General features: G+C 40.7%; 1 protein-coding gene across 8 annotated transcripts in view; it reads left to right on the forward strand.

Moving 5' to 3' along the window:
- The window catches only part of DACH1 (dachshund family transcription factor 1), a 372,289-nt gene that overhangs the window by 261,418 nt on the left and 86,327 nt on the right, over positions 1-24,544 (forward strand). For 5 of the 8 annotated variants that reach the window (XM_079972643.1, XM_079972639.1, XM_079972640.1 and 2 more), the window contains 3 exons: positions 6,335-6,470; positions 7,218-7,289; positions 8,297-8,431. In XM_079972643.1, coding sequence (XP_079828769.1) covers positions 6,335-6,470; positions 7,218-7,289; positions 8,297-8,431 — 343 coding nt within the window. The remainder of the gene's footprint in view (positions 1-6,334; positions 6,471-7,217; positions 7,290-8,296; positions 8,432-24,544) is intronic. The other 3 variants (XM_079972641.1, XM_079972642.1, XM_079972645.1) reach the window with 1 other exon arrangement.

The following is a 24,544-nucleotide window of genomic DNA, read 5'->3' on the forward strand; positions in this document are numbered from 1 at the left end:
CAGTAGTTACGCCATAAGGAGAACTGTGATCACAGCAACCTTCTTGGGAAGGTCTTCTTTAGATGTGACCTGAAAGTTACGCCCTTACTAGATGCTACTAACTCTTGTCCTGGGGGTACGCAGGAGTACCCCCTAAACATTTTGTGAATCTTTGTACTTTTGTCCATTTACTGTATTTATTTTCCCCAATTTGAACTATAAAATGGTGGTTTTCTTGAGTCAGAATGGGAGTACCCCAAACACTTTTTTAGAAAAGAAACACTGCTGTGACTTATATAAGTTCATTAATGGAATTTATAGATCGCTGTTCCCAGGGGATAGGGGTATTATATTAATTGCATCTCACCCAGTTAAACTAAAAAAAATTCCTGTTTTTCTCTGTTCACCCTGAGCCTCTTCTCAAAGTTAATTTGGATTTGAAATATCCAAATTTACCCCAAACATGAAAGCATGTAGGGGAACTCTGGAACTGAAGAATAGCTAGAGAGAATGCATGTATTGTATCCACAAGGCAGTCAAAATTTGGATTTGTTTGAAGGTACAGAATGTAATGGAATTGGTTTTGGCCAATGTTTTGCACCAAACTGTGCCATCAGCAGCAGGTGGGAAGCAGATGCGTGATCCTCAGTACGGCAGTTTAAAGCAATTATTCTGCTCTTGTCCTGAACTTAAAATAGAACACGTGAAAACTGAAATTGTCCAAAGCATCTCTCTCTCTCTCTTTCTGTCAGATGCTAGATTATGAGATTCGTAAAATGACAAGTCCCTAATTTGTCTCAGTAGGGAAGTTGATATGGAGAGCCCTGCCAGCTTAGATCTGTTCTTGACCTTTCCCCACAATTCACCAAGTTCTTCTGAGCCTGTGTTGTTATCTTAAACTTGTAAAGCTTCAGGTGCCATTGCACTGTTAAGCAGTGCTTCATTTCCCAGAGATAAGAAGCTGGTATATTTTTAACTCTATTTCAAAATAATGAAATGAATGTTGCAATAAAATCCCTCCATTTAGAATAAAATAGGAAGAGCAATAAGGTGTCTGTGTGAATGGGATACAAGGGGTTGATATTACATGCCACCTGATGTCTGTGTCCCTTCTGAAATGAGATGTGCATTAGATACCCTTTTTGTAATTGAATGTTGTGATCTGTGAGTTGGAAGAATAAGATCTCAGGAACGAGCAGGGACAACAGACTGTGACAACAGTAAATCGCAGTGAGTGTGACAGCTGTGACCTGAGAATGCTTTAGGCAGGAGATGCCTTTCATCACCTGCCCATGGCTTCAGAAAGCCAAGCTTGTTAGCAGCCTCAGCTTTCCTCAAACAGAAATGTGTGCAAACTATAAAGCCACATTAAAATAAACGTTATACTTCAGGGCTGATGGCAGTGTTTGTGGTTACGTCAAGAAGACAGCCATAAAGCAATATCGAAATCTACTCTACATCCATGAAATATACATTGACATATCAAATTGTAATAGAACATATAAAGAATGCCTAGCACAGTTCTACATTGTTTATGTGACTGGCTTGTACATTTTTGAAATATTGTAAATTTGGGGGTGGGACAGAGTGCTGTTTCCATAGGCATATTCAATGAGAATACATTGCCCTTACACAGCAAAAAATTTATCCCAACTAGTTGCCTCAAACAATGGGATGTGTGTTTGTTTCTGTAATATACATAATATACAAGTTCCTCCTGTGCCTGACATGGTTTTATTTTGGAAGGATTGCTTCACACATTATGTTTAGCATGTGTTTTTTTTAAAAATGGAATGCATGCATCAGACATAGGTTTGTAATTGTTAATACACTAGGTATACAAATGGGGCAGTCAGAATTAACCACAGGATTCTGCTTAGGTATTTGCGATGGCAAGGGCTCCTTGCTATGTAATACGTGAAGTGCCACTTAAGGTAGCATTCTGGGTACTTTGTTTGTTGGCATTGTCTTGAGAGACAATGGAGTATGCCTCTGGAGGTGAAGTCAAACCACTGGAGAATCACAGTGCCTGTTTGTGGTTGCCCAGACTGGTAACTCATAACTGCTGCCTCTCGCATTGTTTTTGCTGTGTTAGCAGCACCAAAGTGACCTCTCTGGGGTTCAAGTCTGGGCAGTGTTTATGGAGCAATATGTTTGGCACCATTTTGGCTGCAGGACATGCCGGATGGAGATGTACAAGGCACCATCCAACTTGAAATGTGTTTTCTGATATGACACGGAAGCTCAGTTACTCAACAACAAGACGAAGAAACTGGAAAACCCAATGGTTTGTGTAACCGTGAACAGTTGGTCGGATTCAGACCAACAAATCCGAGTCATGGGCTGCTCCAACCTCCCCCCACCCCCGACTCTTGAGCTGTACACCATAGCTATTTCAGAGTTGTATCAGACTAAGGTCAGTTTCAGCACTGTTTGTGGGAGCCTTAATCAGGTGTGTCTGTCCAGTGGCTCATGCTATTATTATGTAACCCAACATTGGAGTGAAAATACTGTGGGTGATTTGACCAGGAGTGTAATACTGGCTCCTGGCCCAATCACCCAGAATACTTTCCCTCCATTATAATGATGCTTGCAGAATCAGAGATGCATGCTTACGTAGTGCCTTGTTCATTGAAAATGGAGATACTTCCCCCCCCCCCAGGGGACACTGCTAATTACCCTACGAAGCACTACCACCCCATCTCACCAATGACTATATTGGTTTTGTTTGGGGAGTCACTGTTTCCCATGGCTCAGGAGTTGATTTTTGAGACTTTATTGTCAGAAGATTCTTCTAAAACGTAAGAGACCTAAAGACATTCTTTCCTGGTAAAGAAATAAGTTGCAGAAGAATTGGCAAGTGGCTTTTAATAGCTGACATGTACTGTTTAATATATTACCTTTATTCTCCTCCAGTAGTTAATGGTAGACTGCGGGAGACCAGAGCCATTGATTTTATTACAGGTGCCAACATAGATTCGTCTGGTGTGTGTTGACTTTAGGAAGCCTTTCTAAAACTATTAAATATAAAAGAAAGCAAAGCTAAGCAAACATTAACAAGACATTCCGTGTTATTAAATCATTATACAATTATAGAACTGTAAAATTGCATGAAACAATATGTTATGGTTTGTTGTAAGCCATGAGTTCTATAATTTTGCAAGTGACCTTCTATTTCTTCTTTTTTTTTTTTACTGAAGCTTATGAATTAATTTAAAATATCCTTATGAGTTCAGTAACTGCCTTCGTTCTGCACTGCTTCCCAAAGTATTTTCCACACTGTCTCAAATGTCGTCTTATTCACATTTTTTTCTTGACATGGATACTGTAGAGCAGTATATTGGGGAATCTGTGGCATCTGGCCCTGCCAGGCCTCGGAAATTGGTGCACCAGACTGTTTGGGGCAAATCACACCCACATTTCCCAACACCTGAGGCATAGGTATGAGGTATGCCAGGTGTGCCCAGGCACACCCTAATGTCTCTTTTAAAAAGGGAAAGTGTCTGTAGCCTCCGTGAATGTTTTTGAACTGGCAATGTGAAGGACACCTAGTGTTTGGAAAAGCAGTCAGAACACAGCAGTGCCCTCTTGGCCAGGGGTCAGCAAACTTTTTCAGCAGGGGGCTGGTCCACTGTCCCTCAGACCTTGTGCGGGGCTGGACTGTATTTTGAAAAATAAAATAAATAAAGAACGAATTCCTGTGCCCCACAGGAATTCAGAGATGCATTGTAAATAAAAGCACACATTCTAATGTCAAAACACCAGGCGGGTTCCACAAATAACCCGGAGATGCATTTTAAATAAAAGGACACATTCTACTCATGTAAAAACTTACTGATTCCCGGACCTTCTGCGGGCCAGATTGAGAAGGCGACTGGGCCGCATCCGGCCCCTGGGCCATAGTTTGCCTATCCATACCTTTCTCTGTATCTGTTTTGTGTGTGCTGCAGCAGCACCGGCAGCAGTGGAAAGTTTGTTATTTTGGTGTGCGCAGCATGTGTGTTTGTGTTTGCTCTCAGTCGCTGACTTTGTGGAGGAGGTCAGCTGGGTGGAGGGAATCGGGTTTGCCTCGGGGGTGACTCAAAAGCCATAAAGCATAAGTAGTGACCAGGGGACATGTGTGTGGAGATGGGCTTCTCGACTGGGATATTTCAGAGCGTGTTCCTGTGTCTCCACCTCTTCTTTTTATCCCCTCCCCCTCTTTGTGTGCATGCATGTGTTTTAGTTTAAACTTAAATTCCTGGGTGCACATCTGCTGTGCCCACCTATGACCTGACATCACATATGAGATCAGGCATGGGAAACTTCCAAATTTTGGAATAAAAATATTGGTGCTTTTTAACTTTGGTGCCTTTTTCTGTCTTTCTGCACATAGCAGCAGAAAAGGCACTGAATTAAAAAGGCAACAAATGTTGGATACAACAGAAGAATCAGGAGAACACTCAGTGAATTCGAGCTGGCCAGTGCAAATGATCTCCCTCTGTAAGGGCTTTCCGTAAGCACCAATTAGTTGCACTATGGAATTTCGTTTATTGCATGTTTTAATTTTTGTAAGCCGCTTTGAGACCCAAATGTGGTGACAAGCAGAGGAGATTGTGTTGGTGATGATCATGACGACAACAGTCTTGGATCACAAGTATCCCCCAAGCTATGCAACTTTTCCTTCAAGGGAAATGCAGCCTACCCAGAATGGGCACCAAACAAGCATGGTCCTGTATCCCAAAATTTGTAAGCCTTAGACTAGCAGTCGGTCAGTCTTTAAGATCACTTGGAAATGAAAGGTAAGGCACCTGTGGCTTTTCTTACCAGTTTGCCAAACTCTTGTGATACGCCCTTCCCCACGTACAGCAGGCGGGGTCAGGTGGCTTACAGGACCAGAGGAAAAACAGATCATCAAAGCCGCCATTCATTAGAGAACTCTTGGTTATAATCTAGTAGCAACGCTACCCAAAGCAAATTCAGCAAGTCAGATGAATCTGTAGGAAGGATTTACAGAGGGATTGCTTAGCAGTCAAAGGTGGTTGTGTTTTAGATTTTTTCAAAACTTCCCCCACCATTTAGTCTACATGGAATTTTAAAAAATGTAAATAGCATAAGACTGGAAGAAATCAGAAGCACTGGAAATAGATTTTAATGGATACCATAATTTTCCACAATGCAGGTCCCTAGGTCCATGTATCTAGGCCCATTTGTTATATGTGTGCAAAAGTTATGTGTGATAAACTAATTGACTAAATCTTTATTCCTTTTTTCTTTCTGCTATATATTTTTTCTTTTTACTCTCTCTCTATATATAATTCCAGTTCTTTAAAAATGTAAAGTCAATATTTTACTAAATCCACCCCTTTCCTCATAATTTTGCACAAGAATGACCATTTTTGCTGTTTTGATAAAGACAGAAAACTGAGAGAGATTGCATATTATTGATTGGAGGAATTATGGAGCAAGAGTATGAAAAAGAGACTTGAGGAATTAAGTTAATTAGACTCTTACCTATGCTCAGTTCACTTGCATTTCTATTAAGGTTAAAGGGTGTTTCACAAATGAACTGATAAGCTGAGTTTACAAAGCGCTCTCTTGTAGACTTCCTCCTGGTTCATCTTATTATATGATAATAATAAAATTCATTATCTCCTTTGTTTCAGTCATAATTGTGTTGTGTTGCCCTATACATTTCTTCTGCTGTCTCCATATTATAATTTGTTCTATAAAGGCATACATAAATATGATAAACAAATTAAACTCTTAAAATAAATTAATTTTCTATGCAACACTATTCAAATCTTATATGCTCACTGGATTTCACTTTAATGAAGCCCAAGCCAAACAGTAAAATTGCCTGGGTTCTTCAAGCATCAGCACTGTAATCCTAAACTTAGCTGTTGAGATCCTGGACAAAAAGGCACTGTGAAAAACAAAATAAATAAGAATCTATGCTAACGTGGTCAATTTTCCTGTAGCGTTTTTTAAAAATAAAAGAAAGCTAACAAGTAGAATATACTTAAATTCCTCTCATTGGCCTGATTCTGGTCACATGGCAATGAGGTGATAAAGACCATGCAAAACTCTGCACCTTGTTTTTTGCACGTGTAGCATGCATTGGTGTTGTATAAATGGGGGCATTAGTTTAGCATGCATTGGAGTTGTATAAATGGGGGCATTTGTCGATTTCTTTGAGGTGTGAGGATTGAAATGCCCATTATTCAGATTACATTCAGTTTGTGATCTGTGAGTGTGAAATGGCTATGGAAGAAAGCTTGCCTGTGTTTGATACTTCTAATGGGTACAAGACATGAAACTTCTGAAAATTAAGATTGCTTTACATGGATTTTTGTTTGTATTTTGTGTTATGCAGGAACGAGTTCCAGACAGCCCTTCCCCTGCTCCATCCCTTGAAGAGGGCCGAAGGCCTGGTAGCCACCCATCCTCTCATCGTAGCAGCAGTGTATCCAGTTCGCCCGCCAGAACTGAAAGTTCTTCAGACAGAATCCGTAAGTTATGTTGTGTCTTCTTTTCCCACTTAAAATGGCCAAGCTGGCTTTAAGTGTTTCGATTTTGCCAACAAAAACTACCTCTCAGGATTCTATCCCCCAGTGTGCTGCGTCAGGTGGTATGATGCTGCTGTTTACAGAACTGATGGAAACTGGTGACATAGGGGATTAAACATGGAGGTGTGAAGTATAGAAGTGTTTCACAAATAATCAACATTCACTTATCAAACATGCCCAGTTTATGATACACTAAGCTGGAGATGGAAAACCTATTTCCCAGTGGGGTCACCATAACCCCAGTAGAAAGCTGTTGGGCCTCATTCCACTAGTGGGTGGGGTTTAATATGCACACACACACACACACACACAGAATGAGAGAGAGAGAGAGAGAGAGAGAGAGAGAGAGAGAGAGAGAGAGAGAGCGAGCTATTTCCCACGGAGACAAGGCAATATATTTAATTCACAGTAACTCCACTTAAATTTCACCTTCTGTTTTCTTCATAGTCTTCTTTTTTTGTACAAAATTTATAAAAAAGTCAACATCCTTTATCTTTTCTAACTGCAAAAGGCAAAATCATCATCATCATCATCATCTCAGCAGATGATGCAAATGATACCAATTCAGAGTTGCAACCTCCTTACAGCTATTTAAAATACCAGACTTGAAGATGCAATTGCATCCTGAATTGTATGCATGAAGTTGGAAAAATGCATAAAACGCATGGATGACTTTTCACATATTTTCAGGGAACACCAGTCTGCTGAGACAGTTCGCCCTCTGCTTTGATCTTCTTGCTGCAGATCTTCTTACACAGGAAGGTGATGCAGTCTCACACTTTGCCCAACATTAAAGCCCCTTTGCCTCCTTGCTGAACAGCTGATGGGGGACTGAGAGGGCTGGATGAAATCTGGCTGTGGGCTGAATCTGGCTGCTGGTAAGGGGTTTTCCGCCCTTGCACTAAGCCAAACAAAATATAACAGTCATAGTATAGGCTACCAAGTGTTTGAAAATACTCTCCCTATTTGTTCATCCCCAGGTAAACCACAAGAAACCAGGAGATTTATCTAGTGCTTGGTGGGTTTCCATATATGTTCAGAGGTGTGCTTAGCAGGTCACAACTTACGTCAACGTGGGCTAGAACAATTTTAAGGAAACTTTAATACACACTTATATCTTATTTCTGTTATGTTTTACTGCCTTGAAAGAGGCAGTGATTTTGACTGCTACTGCCCAGTTGCAAATGCCACCTTTTGAGGGAAGATGTTGAAGAAGTTTGTGGTGGCACAACTGTGAGCACTCCTCCCATGTAACTGATTATCTTGACCTATTTCAGTTCGGGTTCAGATCTGGGTATGGGACTTAATCGGCTTGGTCACCCTTATGGATGACCTTTATTGAGAGACCTTTATTCTTACTTTATCTCTCAGTGACTTCTCATATCATTGACCATGCTCCTGAATGACTTGATGTACTGTTTTACGGTGATTCTGATCCTATCTTCAATGTCAGTCTCAGAAATAGTTTTGGGTGATTATTTTTCAGCCCACTGGCAGTAATGTTGTGGGGTGCTTCAGGGTATCATGGTATGGAACTGAAGCTTGCTTTCAGAGGTGTTGTGGCTGAGTCCTGATAATTGGTCAGTGGCCTGCTTTCGATGGGGTTGTTCTGTCCCTGAAGGAGGAGGTTCTTAGTCTGGGGGTCTTCCTGGAACTGGCACTTCCTCATAAATAGACAGAAACTATGTTGTTTGACAAAGCTATCGTGAAATTTACTAAGAGTAATATGTTTCTTTTTGGTTTTGGTTTTATCTGTTTGGTGCTAGCAGCTGTCCATCAGAACGGCTTGTCCATGAACCAGATGTTGATGGGCTTATCACCGAATGTCCTACCTGGTCCAAAAGAAGGTGACCTGGCTGGCCATGATAGCGGACATGATTCTAAAAGAATGCACATGGAGAAAGGTAGGCATTTGTTTTAACTTGCTGTACTGTTGCTTAAAAGGAACAAATATTACACTCCAGGCATCTTTAATACTGGTGATGCTGGTGATGCTGGTTCTTTGTGTTAATCCTGCTGTTGTTGGTGCTCAAGTGAAAGCACTGATGGAGGGGGAAAGCCAGCTTCCTGTCTCTCCTAGAAGATAACATAATTCCTTTTGTGTGTGGGTGTACATGCTCGTGTAGTACATTAATTATTTTAATAGGGTAAAAATTAAATTGTTGAAATTATTTAATAATGGCGCCATAAAGAGGAGGAAAATGATTTAAATCTCTCAATAAAATGCAGATGTGAAAAATGTAGCCCTTATCTGCTCCATTTCTTAGTGCCTGTTCTTTAGAAATATTTTATTAAGAAATTATTTTATATAATTGCTGTGTTTCTGTAGTTGATCAAAGAAACAGTCGCTTAAAGTCAACCACTATGAGATAACTGTTGATGGCCATGTGTGTGGAAGGAAGAGAGACTAAATTACTTAGCTCCTGCAACTGTTAATAGTGTAAAATGAGACTGCGGATATCATGTAATTTATTTTAAATTTAATCAGCCATCTGACTGAAAGTGTATGAGCTAGATTAATGTCTATTAGTATTTCTATTGATTAGAGTGCCATCTTCTCATTTGGTTTATATAGACTTGCTCAGTACCTTCCTTTGGCACAGGAAACATTAACCAATATTATTATTATTATTATTTAAATTAGACAAATACAGACTACGATTTTGTGTACCTGATATATAGATATATAGCAAGCTCTGTGGAACTGAAGGATAATGAGATAATAGAGGCTCAACTCAAAGGCGACAGCTTGGTGGCAATGCTGGATGAAGCCATAACAGCAAGTGCTATAGTACATCTGCATGGAATCGCTGCAGTAGTAAAGATTTTAAAAGAGGACATATTTTTTGTGGTATCGTTTTAATAGATACAAAAGGTTCCCAGCTCTGTCCTGTGCAACTACTGTGAGATATGGGAAGTGAATTAAAATCTGGACACTTCCATCCTGGACAGGTGGCATCTTTAATAAGATTACACTAAAAATTAATGAGAACAACATTTCTTTTATACAAATCATTAATTTCGGTTCATTGCGCACACAACCTGTTATGGCTTCTTGCATGTGCCCCACTTAGACCCTCCAAACAATATCCATGCTGAGAGTGCAATATGAACAGACCTGTTTTTGAATTTTTAGGGACTCTTCTCTCTCCATGCCCCTCCTGCAGCCTGTTCAAGTTTTTGGTATAAATGTGCATGCATGCCATCTTCTGAAATTTCAGTAGACTCCCTGTGAAACAGTTGGAAATTTTGCATTATTTCCATTAAAAATGGAACTTGTTAATGGTTCTTAAAAGTGTCCCAAATGTATATCATTTTTCAGTAATGAGCTTAACTAGATGAAATTGCTGAGAGTTCTTTTTCTTCTGCAGTAATTGTTTAGGTCACAGCCTTCTTTTGTCCCCCTTCCTTCATGCAAACACATCCTCTCTCTTTCTGGCTACTGGATTAGTTGTAAATATTCATGGGTTATCTAGATTTATAGGGTATACTAAATTAAAAATTGTTTTCTGTCATGACTGCATTTATCAAATCTCCTGAGCCAGCCCTGCAACTTTTAGGCCAGGCTTACCTGCATTAAAACAAGCAATTTCACTTAGATATTTGCGGAGATAGTAATTATCTGTTTGCATCATTATGGACCTGCAGTTCAGATATGCAATTTTGTTTCTGACCACCTTTAATCACTCAGAATCGTTAATCATTATTACAAGTGGAGAAACAAATGCAAACGAAATAGATTCAGGCATTTATATTCTTAGGATGGAAAATGCCTTGTTTGCATCCCTTTTCTATTTTTTTAAAATAAAAAAATCATGGAATTTTTGAGCCTTAGTCATTAAGCGTTTGTGTTTTCTTCGAAGACATATTTGTGCTAATCCATCAATCAGAGCTGAAATGACTTTTAATAATTACAACCGTGAGATGTTTCGAAACCTCCTCTTGAAGTTGCCTCTCTCCTCCTTTTTAATTCAAGTATTCTTAAATTTCAGAAAAAGGACAATTTATAATCTGCAGTATGTTAAAAAAAATTGCTTAAGACAGTAGGCATATTAGTGAAATATAGTTCAGGAGAAAAGTATTCTATTATTACCTTCACGTCTTCTGAAGTAGGCAAGATTTTTACTGATTTGAATGATTTTACTAAAAGGTTTTTTTCCCCCTTTACATTTAAAATTGTTATTATCCAGTCACACTGAGTCAAAGATACCTGTGGATTTTAACCAGTTAAATAGATTGTTTACAGAAGTGTATTTGTTTCATAATTTTTTTGTTAGTCGATTCCCCTGCAATTAAATCTTAAGTATATCTCACTTGATTTACAACCAGTTGTAGCCTGTTGCTCATATGTACCTATGACAGATCTCCAAGCTAAGCTGCCCCTGTCATTAGAAAGCATGATGTAAGCACCTCGGGGGCAGATTTGGAGATATGATTGCGGAGCAAGCTGCCAAGTCATATAGCTCACCACCATAAGGAGCAGAATCATTTGCTGGGATTCTCAGCCTTCGGTAGTGGCTGGTTTGGGCCGCGCAAGTGGGGCCGTGTTGCTCTCCTGACCTGACTTCCCAATGCCCCACATCAAGAGGGGGAGCGGCAAGGCAGTCAGGTGCTAAGAATGGTCCAAGTACAGTAGGGAAGCCAATCCGGCGTTCCCAGCGCTGAGTCCTCACCATGCTGAGCTCCCCACTGACTTGCTCCCTTCCTTCTCAATAACTCACTGCGTTCCACAGCCTTGTGAAATCAGAATAACACAGCCCCATGTGCAATCCCCCCCCCCCCGGCTGCTACCATCCGCTTCGGCCCAAGGATAAAGGTAAAGGTAAAGGTACCCCTGCCCCTACGGGCCAGTCTTGACAGACTCTGGGGTTGTGCGCCCATCTCACTCAAGAGGCCAGGGGCCAGCGCTGTCCGGAGACACTTCCGGGTCACGTGGCCAGCGTGACATCGCTGCTCTGGCGAGCCAGAGCCGCACACGGAAACGCCGTTTACCTTCCCGCTGGTAAGCGGTCCCTATTTATCTACTTGCACCCGGAGGTGCTTTCGAACTGCTAGGTTGGCAGGCGCTGGGACCGAGCAGCGGGAGCGCACCCTGCCGCAGGGATTCGAACTGCCGACCTTTCGATCGGCAAGTCCTAGGCGCTGAGGCTTTAACCCACAGCGCCACCTGCGTCCCTCGGCCCAAGGATACCTTGGTATAAATGTCCTGCAACTAAGTCGTGTAATCAATTGTAGATGCTGGGAGAATCTTTTAAGAGTTTTATGCATTGCTCCGTGCATTAGAAATGCAATTTATTGTCCTTATGTTATGTGACGCTGTCTAAACCACAGAGCCTAGGGCCTTGCCGATCGGAAGGTCGGCGGTTCAAATCCCCACGACGGGGTGAGCTCCCGTTGTTCGGTCGCAGCTCCAGCCCACCTAACAGTTTGAAAGCACCTCAAAGTGCAAGTGGATAAATAGGCACCGCTCTGGCGGGAAGGTAAACAGCGTTTCCGTGCGCTGCTCTGGTTTGCCAGAAGCGACTTAATCATGCTGGCCACATGACCCGGAAGCTGTCTGTGGACAAACACTGGCTCCCTCGGCCTCTAGAGCGAGATGAGCGCACAACCCCAGAGTCATCTGCAACTGGACCTAATGGTCAGGGGTACCTTTACCTTTTTATGTACTTATTTCCTTTAATTTTTCACTCTTTGGTACACTGTCAGTATCTGCAAAAGTTACTTAAATTAAATATGAAGATTTGTCAGTGGAGACCATGTGCATATTAGACATCAGTAACCGTCAAAACTGCTATCTCCTTTTTAGGTTTCTGGTATAGCTTGTATCAGATATTACTTATTATTACTGTATTAGATAGTACTTAGAGCACAGAGCTGATAATGCCATGTTCGCAGGTTTGGTCCCTCTATGAGACAGCATTGCAGGGAGTTGGGCTAGATGATCCTCAGGGTCCCTTCCAATCCCCAAATTCTATGATTCCATGATTTAAAAATACTGCCAGACAGAAAACATGCAGTGCCATAGTGGTGAAATTCTGTTTTTGAAATGTTGAAATAATTTCTAACCAGATGGTTTAGGCGTTGTTGCAAAACATCAGCAAAACAAATGTTCATAGGAGAATGAATATTGGTTCTAAAATGTATAATTTTGAAAATTTCCCCCACCCCATAGTTTTACAGCGATACTGTGCTTAATAGGGTAATAACGCGCACACTTTTATCTGCATCTGTTTATATTTCCTCGAATGGCATCAATGGTAAACGAAGCCTGAATGTCACTCTTCACTTTATACTGAATATGCTTGAGATTCTAATCAGAAGGATCTTTCTTAAGCTGAAAATTGTATAATGGTTTAACTTTTAGGTAAAGGAGGGAATAAGAATAATCACAAACTTACTAACAATTGATATTTAAAGCCAGAACTCAGTGGATTTTTTGTCTTGAGATTTTTTCTCTCAACAACCAATAATACGCTGTTATAGACTATTAACAATACTTGATTCAGATGCATCTTACCATAAACCTTCAGTTTAAAATTCAAGAGAATTCCCTTTGTTTACGCAAATAGACCTTATGTGTGCCTAGAGAGGCATAATGGAATTCTACATAACTAAATCAAAATATGTCCTCAGGCAAAAAGTATTCCTGAATACATAAAAAGGAAGAGAAAGAAACTTCAGTGCTTTTAGTGACTTATAACCTCATTCCTTTCTTCCGTTTCCTGTTAAGAATCTCAGCAAACTATTTTGCTACCGTAATATCTCCAACCAATTCAGCGTATCTGCACACAGTCTTTACTTAGCGAGTAAAGAAAATATTAATAGCGGGATGCCTCCAGAAATAACCTTGGAGGTTATTTGAATTAATAAGACAGCTCAGTCTTCTAAATGCATGATAATTACTCTTACTTCGCAGTCCTATCCCAGGGGCTATAGTAAGCATCGGTCACCCTCTCTGAGGGTGGAGAATTCGTGATATTGGATACCCCCTTCTTCACCTCTGTAGTAACTTCTACACTGTAGAAGTACCAATGGGTCAAATAGACTGTGGGCCAGGGCTTGACCAAGGGCAGCCTTGGCAGGAAAGACTCAATCATTTCTTTTATCCCCATGCCTTGAAGGGGGGGGGGGAGGCGGTGAGAGAGCTATGTCATGCCAAGAACGGGTGTGGTTCAGTATGCTTTCTTCCCACTGAAAACAATGGCAATCAGTGGTTACTACTCTTCGGGGACGCAGGTGGCGCTGTGGGTTAAAGCCTCAGCGCCTAGGGCTTGCCGATCGAAAGGTCAGCGGTTCGAATCCCTGCGGCGGGGTGCGCTCCCGCTGCTCGGTCCCAGCGCCTGCCAACCTAGCAGTTCGAAAGCACCTCCGGGTGCAAGTAGATAAATAGGGACCGCTTACCAGCGGGAAGGTAAACGGCGTTTCCGTGTGCGGCTCTGGCTCGCCAGAGCAGCGATGTCACGCTGGCCACGTGACCCGGAAGTGTCTCCGGACAGCGCTGGCCCCTGGCCTCTTAAGTGAGATGGGCGCACAACCCCAGAGTCTGTCAAGACTGGCCCGTACGGGCAGGGGTACCTTTACCTTTACCTTACTCTTCGTTACCTACACAACATCTGATTGGATAAGGCGTAGGCATTGATTTTATACTTTTTTAAAGATGGTACCATCCTCCTCCCCTTTTGTTGTACAAAGCGCTCTTCCTCTGTGGGTCAGGGCTACAGAAAATGAAAACAAGTATCATGAGCAAGGTGGCCATGCCATTTTGCTATCACTGTGATGTGACTATAAAGGTAAAAGGACCCCTGACCATTAGGTCCGGTCGTGGCCGACTCTGGGGTTGCGGCGCTTTACTGGCCGAGGGAGCTGGTGTATAGCTTCCAGGTCATGTGGCCAGCATGGCGAACCAGAGCAGTGCACGGAAACACTGTTCCCACCGGAGCGGTAACTATTTATCTACTTGCATCTACGTGCTTTCAAACTGCTAGCTTGGCAGGAGCTGGGACCGAGCAACGGGAGCTCACCCCGTCGTGGGGATTTGAACCGCCAACCTTCTGATTAGCAAGTCCTACAGCGCCACCCGCGTCCCTTATGATGTGACTATATCACACTTTAAAAATAAAAATAAAAATAAATTGTTAGCTGGGAGAATACTCCAGACTCCCTGCTGCCATCGCTGGGGCTCTGCAGAGTGACAGAGCCACTGCTGCATTTGCTGCCCAGCTGCTTAAAGTGGCAGAAGATGGAGGGCAGGCAGCTATTGCCCGATCCCCACACCAGCTCCAGGCTGGCACAATGATGAGTTCTGCATCAGGCCCAATGCCAGCTAGGAGAGCAGCTCAGGATCTAGTAGATCCCAGGACAGCTCAGCCCCATGCTCTTAACACCCCATTTCAGGACTTTTGACAAGGCCCCACTGGCGACAATACCACCAGTGGCCCACGTGCCCTTTTGGCGAGTGGAAAGGGTGAGTCTTCATCAGTGGAACACTGATGAGAGGATGGCTACCCCATCAGAAGCAAGCAGAAGGATGCCTCTGCTCAGTCCATCCCCCACCCCCACCCCAGTCTGGCATAAGTGATTTTGGGATTGCAACCTACATTCATAGATGTTCTTTGAACTGCCAAAACTTCATGCTGTTTCACAAACTTGACATGAGCCAACAGTGTGACGCGGCAGCTAAAAAAGCCAATGCAATTCTGGGCTGCATCAATAGGAGTATAGCATCTAGATCAAGGGAAGTAATAGTGCCACTGTATTCTGCTCTGGTCAGACCTCACCTGCAGTACTGTGTCCAGTTCTGGGCACCACAGTTCAAGAAGGACACTGGCAAACTGGAACGTGTCCAGAGGAGGGCAACCAAAATGGTCAAAGGCCTGGAAACGATGCCTTGTGAGGAACGGCTAAGGGAGCTGGGCATGTTTAGCCTGGAGAAGAGGAGGTTAAGGGGTGATATGATAGCCATGTTCAAATATATAAAAGGATGTCACATAGAGGAGGGAGAAAGGTTGTTTTCTGCTGCTCCAGAGAAGCGGACACGGAGCAATGGTTCCAAACTACAAGAAAGAAGATTCCACCTAAACATTAGGAAGAACTTCCTGACCGTAAGAGCTGTTCGACAGTGGAATTTGCTGCCAAGGAGTGTGGTGGAGTCTCCTTCTCTGGAGGTCTTTAAGCAGAGGCTTGACAACCATATGTCAGGAGTGCTCTGATGGTGTTTCCTGCTTGGCAGGGGGTTGGACAGGACAGGGAAGCACTAAGTACACCCTTCCTCTTGCTGTTTCTCCTATCCAACTATATGTCAGGAGTGCTCTGATGGTGTTTCCTGCTTGGCAGGGGGTTGGACTCGATGGCCCTTGTGGTCTCTTCCAACTCTATGATTCTATGATTCTATAATTTAAAAAGAAACAAACCAGCATGCCTCTAGCTTGCTAACCCTGGCACATTGTTCATCACTCATGGATTGCATTCAAACACAACTTTGTCCATGTCTTTGCTATGATGAGATTCTCATATGTATATGCCACATTCCAGTTCTAAATAAACTATAGAGAGAGATTTTACAAACTAGTTTTGTGTGCCCATGGAAGCCCTGGGCAAAAAAGAGAAAGCATGGATGGGTGGGACCATGAAATTACAACACAGTTCTCTTCCAGGAGAAGATGTCATGAGTACTAGTGTATATATGGAGAGCTGATACTCAGTTACAGAGCAGGCTGGGGGAAAGATCAGAAAAAAATCAGCTAGATAGCGTGATATATCTAGATGCTCCCTTCCCACCTTTATAGGTACCTGTGAGCTAGACAGGAAAGTTACAGAGTTAGCTACATGGTGGCTGATTTAAATCTCCAGAAGTCTATCCTTCACTCTTGAAGGATTAGCAGTTCGTTGCATGCAAGGGGCTTTGTCGCAGAAACTGAATCCACTTCTCAGTTGTCTTAAGAGACATTTGGGAGTATGTATTTTCTCGAACAGTTCTTTTATACAACATATTTTTCTGCAGAACCTTTCCGCAGATTTTTAGATTTATTGTAAGGTCTAAATAAATGGCATTCACCAAGAGGAAGTTTTTCATTTGCTTATTCACAGATTTACTGGTAGAAATTGGGTAGATACTCATCTGAACCTAGGCTATGATGAGATAATTAGCTGGATGAATGGTTTTGTGACTCAACACTGTGTGGTATCTGAGTAAGAAGGCAGAATAGCCGCATGCTACAAAGCTCAGTAGATTTCTATCAACTGAATGCTTCTGAATGGGCTTTTAGGAATATGAATTTCAAAAACCACTACAAATTAAACATAACATAACCACACTACAGCAACCCAGTGTCTTCTCCAGAGAAGCTCATTTTTGTAACCTATGTGAATGATTTTATTTGGGGGGATAATTTTTAAGCAAAGGAAAATTCATTTTCAGGAATTGCATCATAGTGGAAATAGGCTTTCTTGAAATGTTCTCTAATGTTTACACTTCCTTACTGTCCTTGCTTGTTCACATTTACACAAACACTAAAGCCTTTCACTGGGCTAAATGCTTCCATGCTCTTGTTCCCAACGTTATGTTATGGGTTAAGAAGCACAGTAATAGCTCCCCTGTCTCCCATGCTTGGAGCAGTTTAAATCCCTCCATCAACTTGATGGAATGATTTACTATATTGTTTCAAGTCGTGTTCTTCCATGTAAAGTTGAGGCGGTGGCTTAACCACACGTAACCGAACCAACTTTTGTTTGTTAATTCACTGTTCAGAATTCCAGGGTCAGCACCCTAATATAAGCCATTTAAATGCATTATCAAATGCAGGCCATTTGCCCTATAGATCATCATTACTATTAACTTTGCACAGGAGCTGTTTTAAAGCCTTTTTGGGAGGTTTCATTTCCCCCTTAAAAGTTCACTTAAATAGCCAGAACTTTTAATTAATGAATGTTGGTCTGTGTTTACAGAAATGCATCTTGCATCTGATAATCAGGCTGTTTTCGGAGACTTTGTGAATGAAACTTTTTGAACATTTTTTGGATTACCATTGTTACTAGTATCTTATGGAACAGGTTCAGAATATTAAGCAAGTACAATTGTTTTAACTACTGTGAAATTGACATATGAAGCTGAAAACCAAAAGTACCTTTCATGGGATTTTAAACACTATTTTCCTCCATATGCCATCCCAATTATTATTTAGATATTACATTCCTAATTTACTGTTAAGGTTGATTAGAATTCAAGCCTCTCAAAAGCATGCACCAAAGGTCTTGGGCTGTGGAAAACATTTTTATAAAATAATCCATTAATGCAGAGGAGTGCAACTAAATTAGTTAGCAATTTGCTGAGCATGAATTAATGAACAGAGCTTCTCCCAGCTCCCAGAGTTGTAATTTTCATAATAACCTCAGACCTTTATTTGGCAGGTTGTTTAGTTTTTTTCGTTTGAAGGTTTTCATTAGTCTAATGAGGACTATGCAAGGGCGAGCAGTCAGCACAATTTACATGGGGAAGCTATCATAATAAATGAAGCAATTTGAATAACACGCAAGGGTTTATGCAACAAGATAAGAAGAGATTGTAGAGCGAGATTTAGAGGTAACCAATACATTAGACCAACTAATAACTGAAGTAATCCCAATAAAAGGCTTAAGCGAAAGGAATGAAATTAATGATATATACAAAACTGTAATGATATGATACATGATTCATTAGATTAATAAAATAAGTGTTCAATTGTTTTTAGTGCTTTTAGCCCAAGCTTTGTTTGTCTTAGGCACTTTAATTAGGATTGTTCACTGGATCCACTTGGCTTAGTTAAGTTTTAGACTATGGCTGTTTTTTAATGATATTTCTTTCTCTTCTTATTTAATCTTTATAGCCCTGATAGTCATTGAATTAATTATATGCAATATATTCTGTATGGAGATGCTTTTTTAAAAGTAATTGCTTACAGCTCTACCTAAGTGGTGATTAAACTTTAGAGATGAATGCAAAATATCTGTTAGTTAATTCTTCAAAAAGCATACTCACGCTTTAAAATTAGGAAAAATAAACTTGTTTTTTGTGTGTCCTTTATTTGACTTTTTTGTTTTGGTAGAATGCACCCTCTGTTTTAAAGCATGTATGCTTTAAAAATATGGGCACATTTATATTTTTAAAAGTTTCCTAAAAACATTGGTACATATATGTTTGCACACAACTTTCTTCTGTGTAAATAGGTGACTAATGTGCTAAAAGCTAAATATTTTCCTCTTGGTATAGTGATGAGTTTTCCCATTGAAAGATGTGCATTTTTGTTCCTTCTGCCAACCTTTTTTAAACAAACAAACCTAAACACATATTCCTACTCAGTCATTGAAAAGTCTGCCACGACCTTCAGTGGGCCAGGGCAATAGATCAAGCCAGCAGAAGTTGTTGTGTTGCCAGACTGAGTAGCTGGACGAATTCCCAATCCAGAACATTTGACAAACACTGATGAAAGAATTTTTTTAATGCCTGCTTTCCTTTTTTCTCTTGATTCCCATCACTTAACCTTATGACATGTCTGGGTATATCCAGATTACTAGAAATGCTGAAACTTGGCAGTCAATATACTTTGGGATCACTCTTGTGGGTTGTCCTTAAAGGTCCAACACTTGAGGGCCTCTGTGCTGCCACCAAGCATCTCCTAAACCTTTAGTTGCAACAATTCCATGCAGGTTTCAAAGCAAGCAGAACTGCATGCTTATTATGGGATCCACGCTAGCAAAATACCATGCACTAAGGCCGCTTTGGCATACAGCAGTAAAACATAAACAGTAGAATAATTGGAATCCAATGGAACTGTGTGAGGGACAAGCGTTAGATCCTATTAAAGGAGTTATTTACCAATAGTGCCATTGGAAGTACCTTGCCGGTAAGTTGTCATATTAACAGTAATGTGTGTCAGATAGAAAGTGCTCGAGAGACTATGTGGGTGTAACAAAAATGAACATCAGACTCCCCCCCCCCCGCCCCAATGAATGTAACTGGAATAGAGAAAACAATATTAAATTGTCTTACGGTTGCAATCATATACATGTTTATTGTCAGGTATATATAAGAGTATGTATAACTGCAGGCTTTGTGGTGTAAATGTTATCCTTTATACCAGGGGTAGGCAACCTGAGGCCCGTGGGCCGGATGCGGCCCAATCGCCGTCTCATTCTGGCCCACGGACGGTCCGGGAATCAGCGTGTTTTTACATGAGTAGAATGTGTGCTTTTATTTAAAGTGCATCTCTGGGTTATTTGTGGGGCATAGGAATTCGTTCATCCCCCCCCCCCCAATATAGATAGATAGATAGATAGATAGATAGATAGATAGATAGATAGATAGATAGTCTGGCCCACCACATGGTCTGAGGGATGGTGGATCGGCCCACGGCCGAAAAAGGTTGCTGACTCCTGCTTTATACTGAGCCACAAATACTTTAGTACCAGACTCCTTACACACTTAACTAGGAGTAAACCCAACTGTCTTCCAAGGAGGAATTTGTAGGACTGTCTGGTTAATGAACCCCTGGGAACAGCAATAATATAAAGCGTAATATCCATTGTCTTGGGCCCGTAACCTTTTTCCTGAGTCCCAATCATTGCTTTTTAATGGGTAATTCATAAATCTTATAATAGACAGTGATGGGTATGATAACTTTCTCATCTTCTGAAAAACAAAACGGAAATATAAAATATTTTTTTAAAAAAAGCATTCAGTTATTTAAAAAAAAGATTGCTGTTTGGCATAGGATCTCTGAATTTGGTCATGATATAGTCAAGGAATCTGATATACTTTATATTTTGTTGCATTGCAGGAATTATGATGTCATGTTTGGTCAAGAGGACACACACACACACACACACACACACACACACACACGAACCCATAGATAGTGCTGATGTGTAACATGATCAATATCTGATTTTAATGACAGTGAAGCAGCTTGGTGATATCTATTGCCATAATCACCCACATATAATATCCTTCCTAAGCAGTATGTGACAAAAGGCATTTGTAATTATATTTACTTCTGAAAGATTATGGCTCATAGTTAAACCAAGAGAGGCATCCTGTCATTTTCAGAACCCGTTAAATGTGACAGAATCTATTTTTCTGCCAACTTGTGAAGACCAGGCAGAGAGCAAATTTGCTGTGGTCAGCTAAGTGTAACCACTGAGCAGGAAAGTGAATTTAATAATGCATTATTGTTCTTCACTGAAGGTGAACTGTTACAGTGCCTTTGTTATAGCAGACTTTGCCTCTGCTTAGGTTTCCAGATGCCGTGCAGATTACCTGATTAAAATCTCTAATGCATGATAAAATATACCATGTAGGCTTTTATATTAACATAAATGCATCAGTTTTCTGGAGGACTACTGACACTAAAGCTAATTGGAAATATTTACTACTACACTATATAGTGCATATTACAAATAAGGTTTTAGTATATAGAAGGCTAAATGATAAAGAACCTTGGATTTACAAGGCTTATAACTACAGTGTGCTTTTTCAGGTAGTAATGTAATGAGAGCAAATCTCAAATGGTTTATGATGGCATTTCAAGCCCTCGCACCGAGACTCAGTGCTCCTGTTCTGTGTTGATCGTAGACAGACATTCTGCACAAGGAAAAAACCATGCTTGTTTGTGACTTTTATTTTTGTTAGCTAGTTTTCCTCTTCTGTTGATCACCTTATCAAACCCTTAATTATTCCTCCTCAGCTCAAGCCTTCCCCTTTTAAAAGTTAATTATGTTCTACTTCCCACTAAAATCCAAGGATTCACCTTGTGATCATCTGACTTCATATATTTCTCTTTTACTTTTTACATTTGAAAGTCAAATGGATTTCACCCAAGTTAAAATGTGTTGGTTAATAAAGAATTGTACTGTAACCTGTCCCAGAGTGCTGGAAAGATTAATTAGGTAGCAGTAAAGCATTAGGATTATGAGTATATACAGAGTGAAAAAATACCATAAATCTTTTGTGGCGTGTTGGGGTCTGACTGCAGGGTCTCCTCCACACAAACTGTTGATTTGCTTGCACACAGTTCACACAGTACCCTTTGCTGAGCATTCGTTCTGATTTGTTTATGGGGAGATTATATCCTGATTTGCTTGTGCAGAGGTTATACATCTTCCCGTGAATCAGTCATTTATCCCATGCTTTTTAGTGCATTTCCCCTTCACTTTCCTAACTGCAAAAACCACAGATTTTTTATGGGTTTGTTGCAGTTCAGCAACAGAATGCTGTAATCCAGCACCTACGCAGTACTGACAGTCTGGGGTGACCTGGATCTTGCACTGTTTCCCAGCAGTGATACTTTATCCAGTTCATTGCAAGTCAAGCTACTGTTTAAGAACATAGTTGCATTCACGTGTTTAAAGGCAAGGTAAATTATATCATGGAAATGCTTTATCATGTGATGCTTCTGTCCTGTTTCTTCCTGACGTGGAGGGCTCAGTTTGGTGAAACTATAAGGAAATACAGTAAGATGACAGTTTACATGGGGGGTACATTCTGGGGATTGTGCCTAAAGCCAAAATCGTGCATAGTCTAAGCACATTGTATATACACATTGTGTGTAGTTAGAACACAGTGGCAGGTGGAATTGCCAGAATCGTTTCCCCCGGACTTCTGGCCCCTTTTTAATTTTATTTTTTGCCAAGCATGTTAAAGTTGAATGTACGTAAGTTTTGGGCATAGGCAGAATCAAATGAAAAGTAATGGAAAGGGTCCCAGCTTTGCTTTCTTACTAACAGTCCAAACACAGAAATGCCTGCTCTTTTTCTAAAGAGAACTATAGTCCTTGTTGACCATTGACCTATGCAGTGGTTGTGTGGTACAAAAACAGGGACACACCTTTGCTCTTCACAAGATGCACGATTCAGTATATGATGCAGAAGCCCATATGTGCAAAAACACCTTTTCTGTTGCGATGAATTGCATAAACTGAGTGGCTGAATATGAAGAATATGGTTCTTCACTGCGTATTATATATTTGGTGGAGTGGGGCACCAGTCTCCCACCCACACAGACTGTAACCAATGAAGTTACTCCTTCCTTTCTAACTTACATTTTATTAAGAACGAAAGGTAAAAATGTGTAAAAGTTTTGCAAAACTGGAATTTGTGTGAATGTGGCCCAACAGTTTGAAAGGGTGATGCTTGGATATTAAGAAGGTCAGGTTTCACCACAATTATAACAGAGGAAAAATAATGAAAGTCTGTTCTGGCATGATGATGCACATTCTTAACAAGACAGGAAGGGTGCTTGAGTCGGGTTTGAGGTATATTACGTAAGCAATAAACAGAATATATTTGCTCAACATTTGTCTTGCTTCTTGTCTGAGTCTCGTAACCTATAGCAATTAAAATAGAGTGGGCAATGCACAGGCACCATAGAAAATTAAAACGGTTTAAGTATGCAATATCTAGTGGTGTTTTTGGTGTTTTTTTTTGTTTTTCCTTTGGAAATGCTGTTTTCTTTCTTCTACCACGCAATCTGTTTTAATTTTTTATCCAAGCCTGCTATAATAATAGTCATTCCGCTGACTGTGGGGAAGGTGGTTATTACAACCCAGATGCAGTCAATTCTTTAATTTTGCCTGCTGAGAATCAAACTGCTGCTTTTCAGATTGTAAGAGATCTGCACTCCTTGCAGGGCAAGAGGCACTCACTGAACAATTCAAATTAGAATATTTCAAGAAGGCAAGCACATCTCCTCCCACCCACCTTCTGTGTGCTTGTTTGTGTGTGTGCTTGTGTTAAAGTTGTGTGCTATACAAGAAGCACCTGTAATGTACAAAGAGAGACAAAAGAAAGTCAGGTAACGAAGAGGCATGGGTTATAAAGGAACAATTAATGTAGACCTGGAACCTGGAACCTGTAAGCACGGCATGCAAAGCTTTTGGCTTCTTTGTAAACAAGAAAGAAAAGCTTATAGTACCTAACAGAAACAGAATTTATTTCCACATGTACTCTCATAATGCTGTTTATAAGCAGCGTATACTACCTGGGGTTCATTACTCTATGTGAGTTCATGTCAAACAAAGTATCTCAACTTTATAGAAGTCAGTGTGGAAAATAGTTGTCTCATCGTTTGTTAAGGTAGACTAACTTGCTCTACAGACAATTATATTTATTTTAACTGGCCTTTTCTTTCTTGCAGCCGAACAAAACAAAGCCATTCCACTTTTAAAACAAAAGCATAAAGGTTAAACAAAGCTGAAGTCTAGCAAACAGCATAGTCCAAATTGTAATATCACCCTCAAATCTTCTGTTTGCTTTACAGACATTACGGCAGTGCAGTGTAAAACTGGTGCAGAACAATTTCTTTATGTATTCTAACCATACTGCTTGGAGGGAGCATATAATCTGAAATTCATTATTCTCCGTGAGTTCCTGTTGAACAGAGTATCTCAATGTTATAAAAGACAGAATGGATAAATTGTATCATAATAATTGTATCATAATTTGTTAAAAGTAAAATATCTAATTTACCTTGCAGATAATTACAACTCTTTGAACTAGCCTCTTATTTCTTGCGATTCCCCTGCCCAAGTCACCCTTTAAAAGAAAAGCATAAAGGTTAAACAAAGCAGCAATCTAGCAAACAGCCTAGTCCAATTTGTAATCTGACCCTGAGATCTACTGTTTGCTTTTACAGACATTATGGCAGCGCAGCGTAAAACAGGTGCAGAACACTTGATACTATTGCCCCACTATTATACAAATGACTTGATTTTTACTAGGCGCATAGTATTTCCTGTGTTCCCTAAGAAACTCCAGAAACCACAGATTAACAAAGTGGAAAAGCTCCATCGGCTTTTCGGCCATGACCTTGGCAGTGTTACAGGAGGAGGTTGGTGGAGTGAGGTGTTTCTTGTGCTGAGCACAGATGTAAAGACTCTCTGCTCTCTAGTTTCAGAGAACAATTTGAACTACTCGGGGAAAATTATTATTTTTGCTGCAGCTTTTCTAGCTCTTGATACGCTGGAGGGAGAGTTAGGAAATTTAGCTAG

Source organism: Podarcis cretensis, assembly GCF_951804945.1.
Source record: "Podarcis cretensis genome assembly, chromosome: 4".
Lineage (NCBI taxonomy): Eukaryota > Metazoa > Chordata > Lepidosauria > Squamata > Lacertidae > Podarcis > Podarcis cretensis.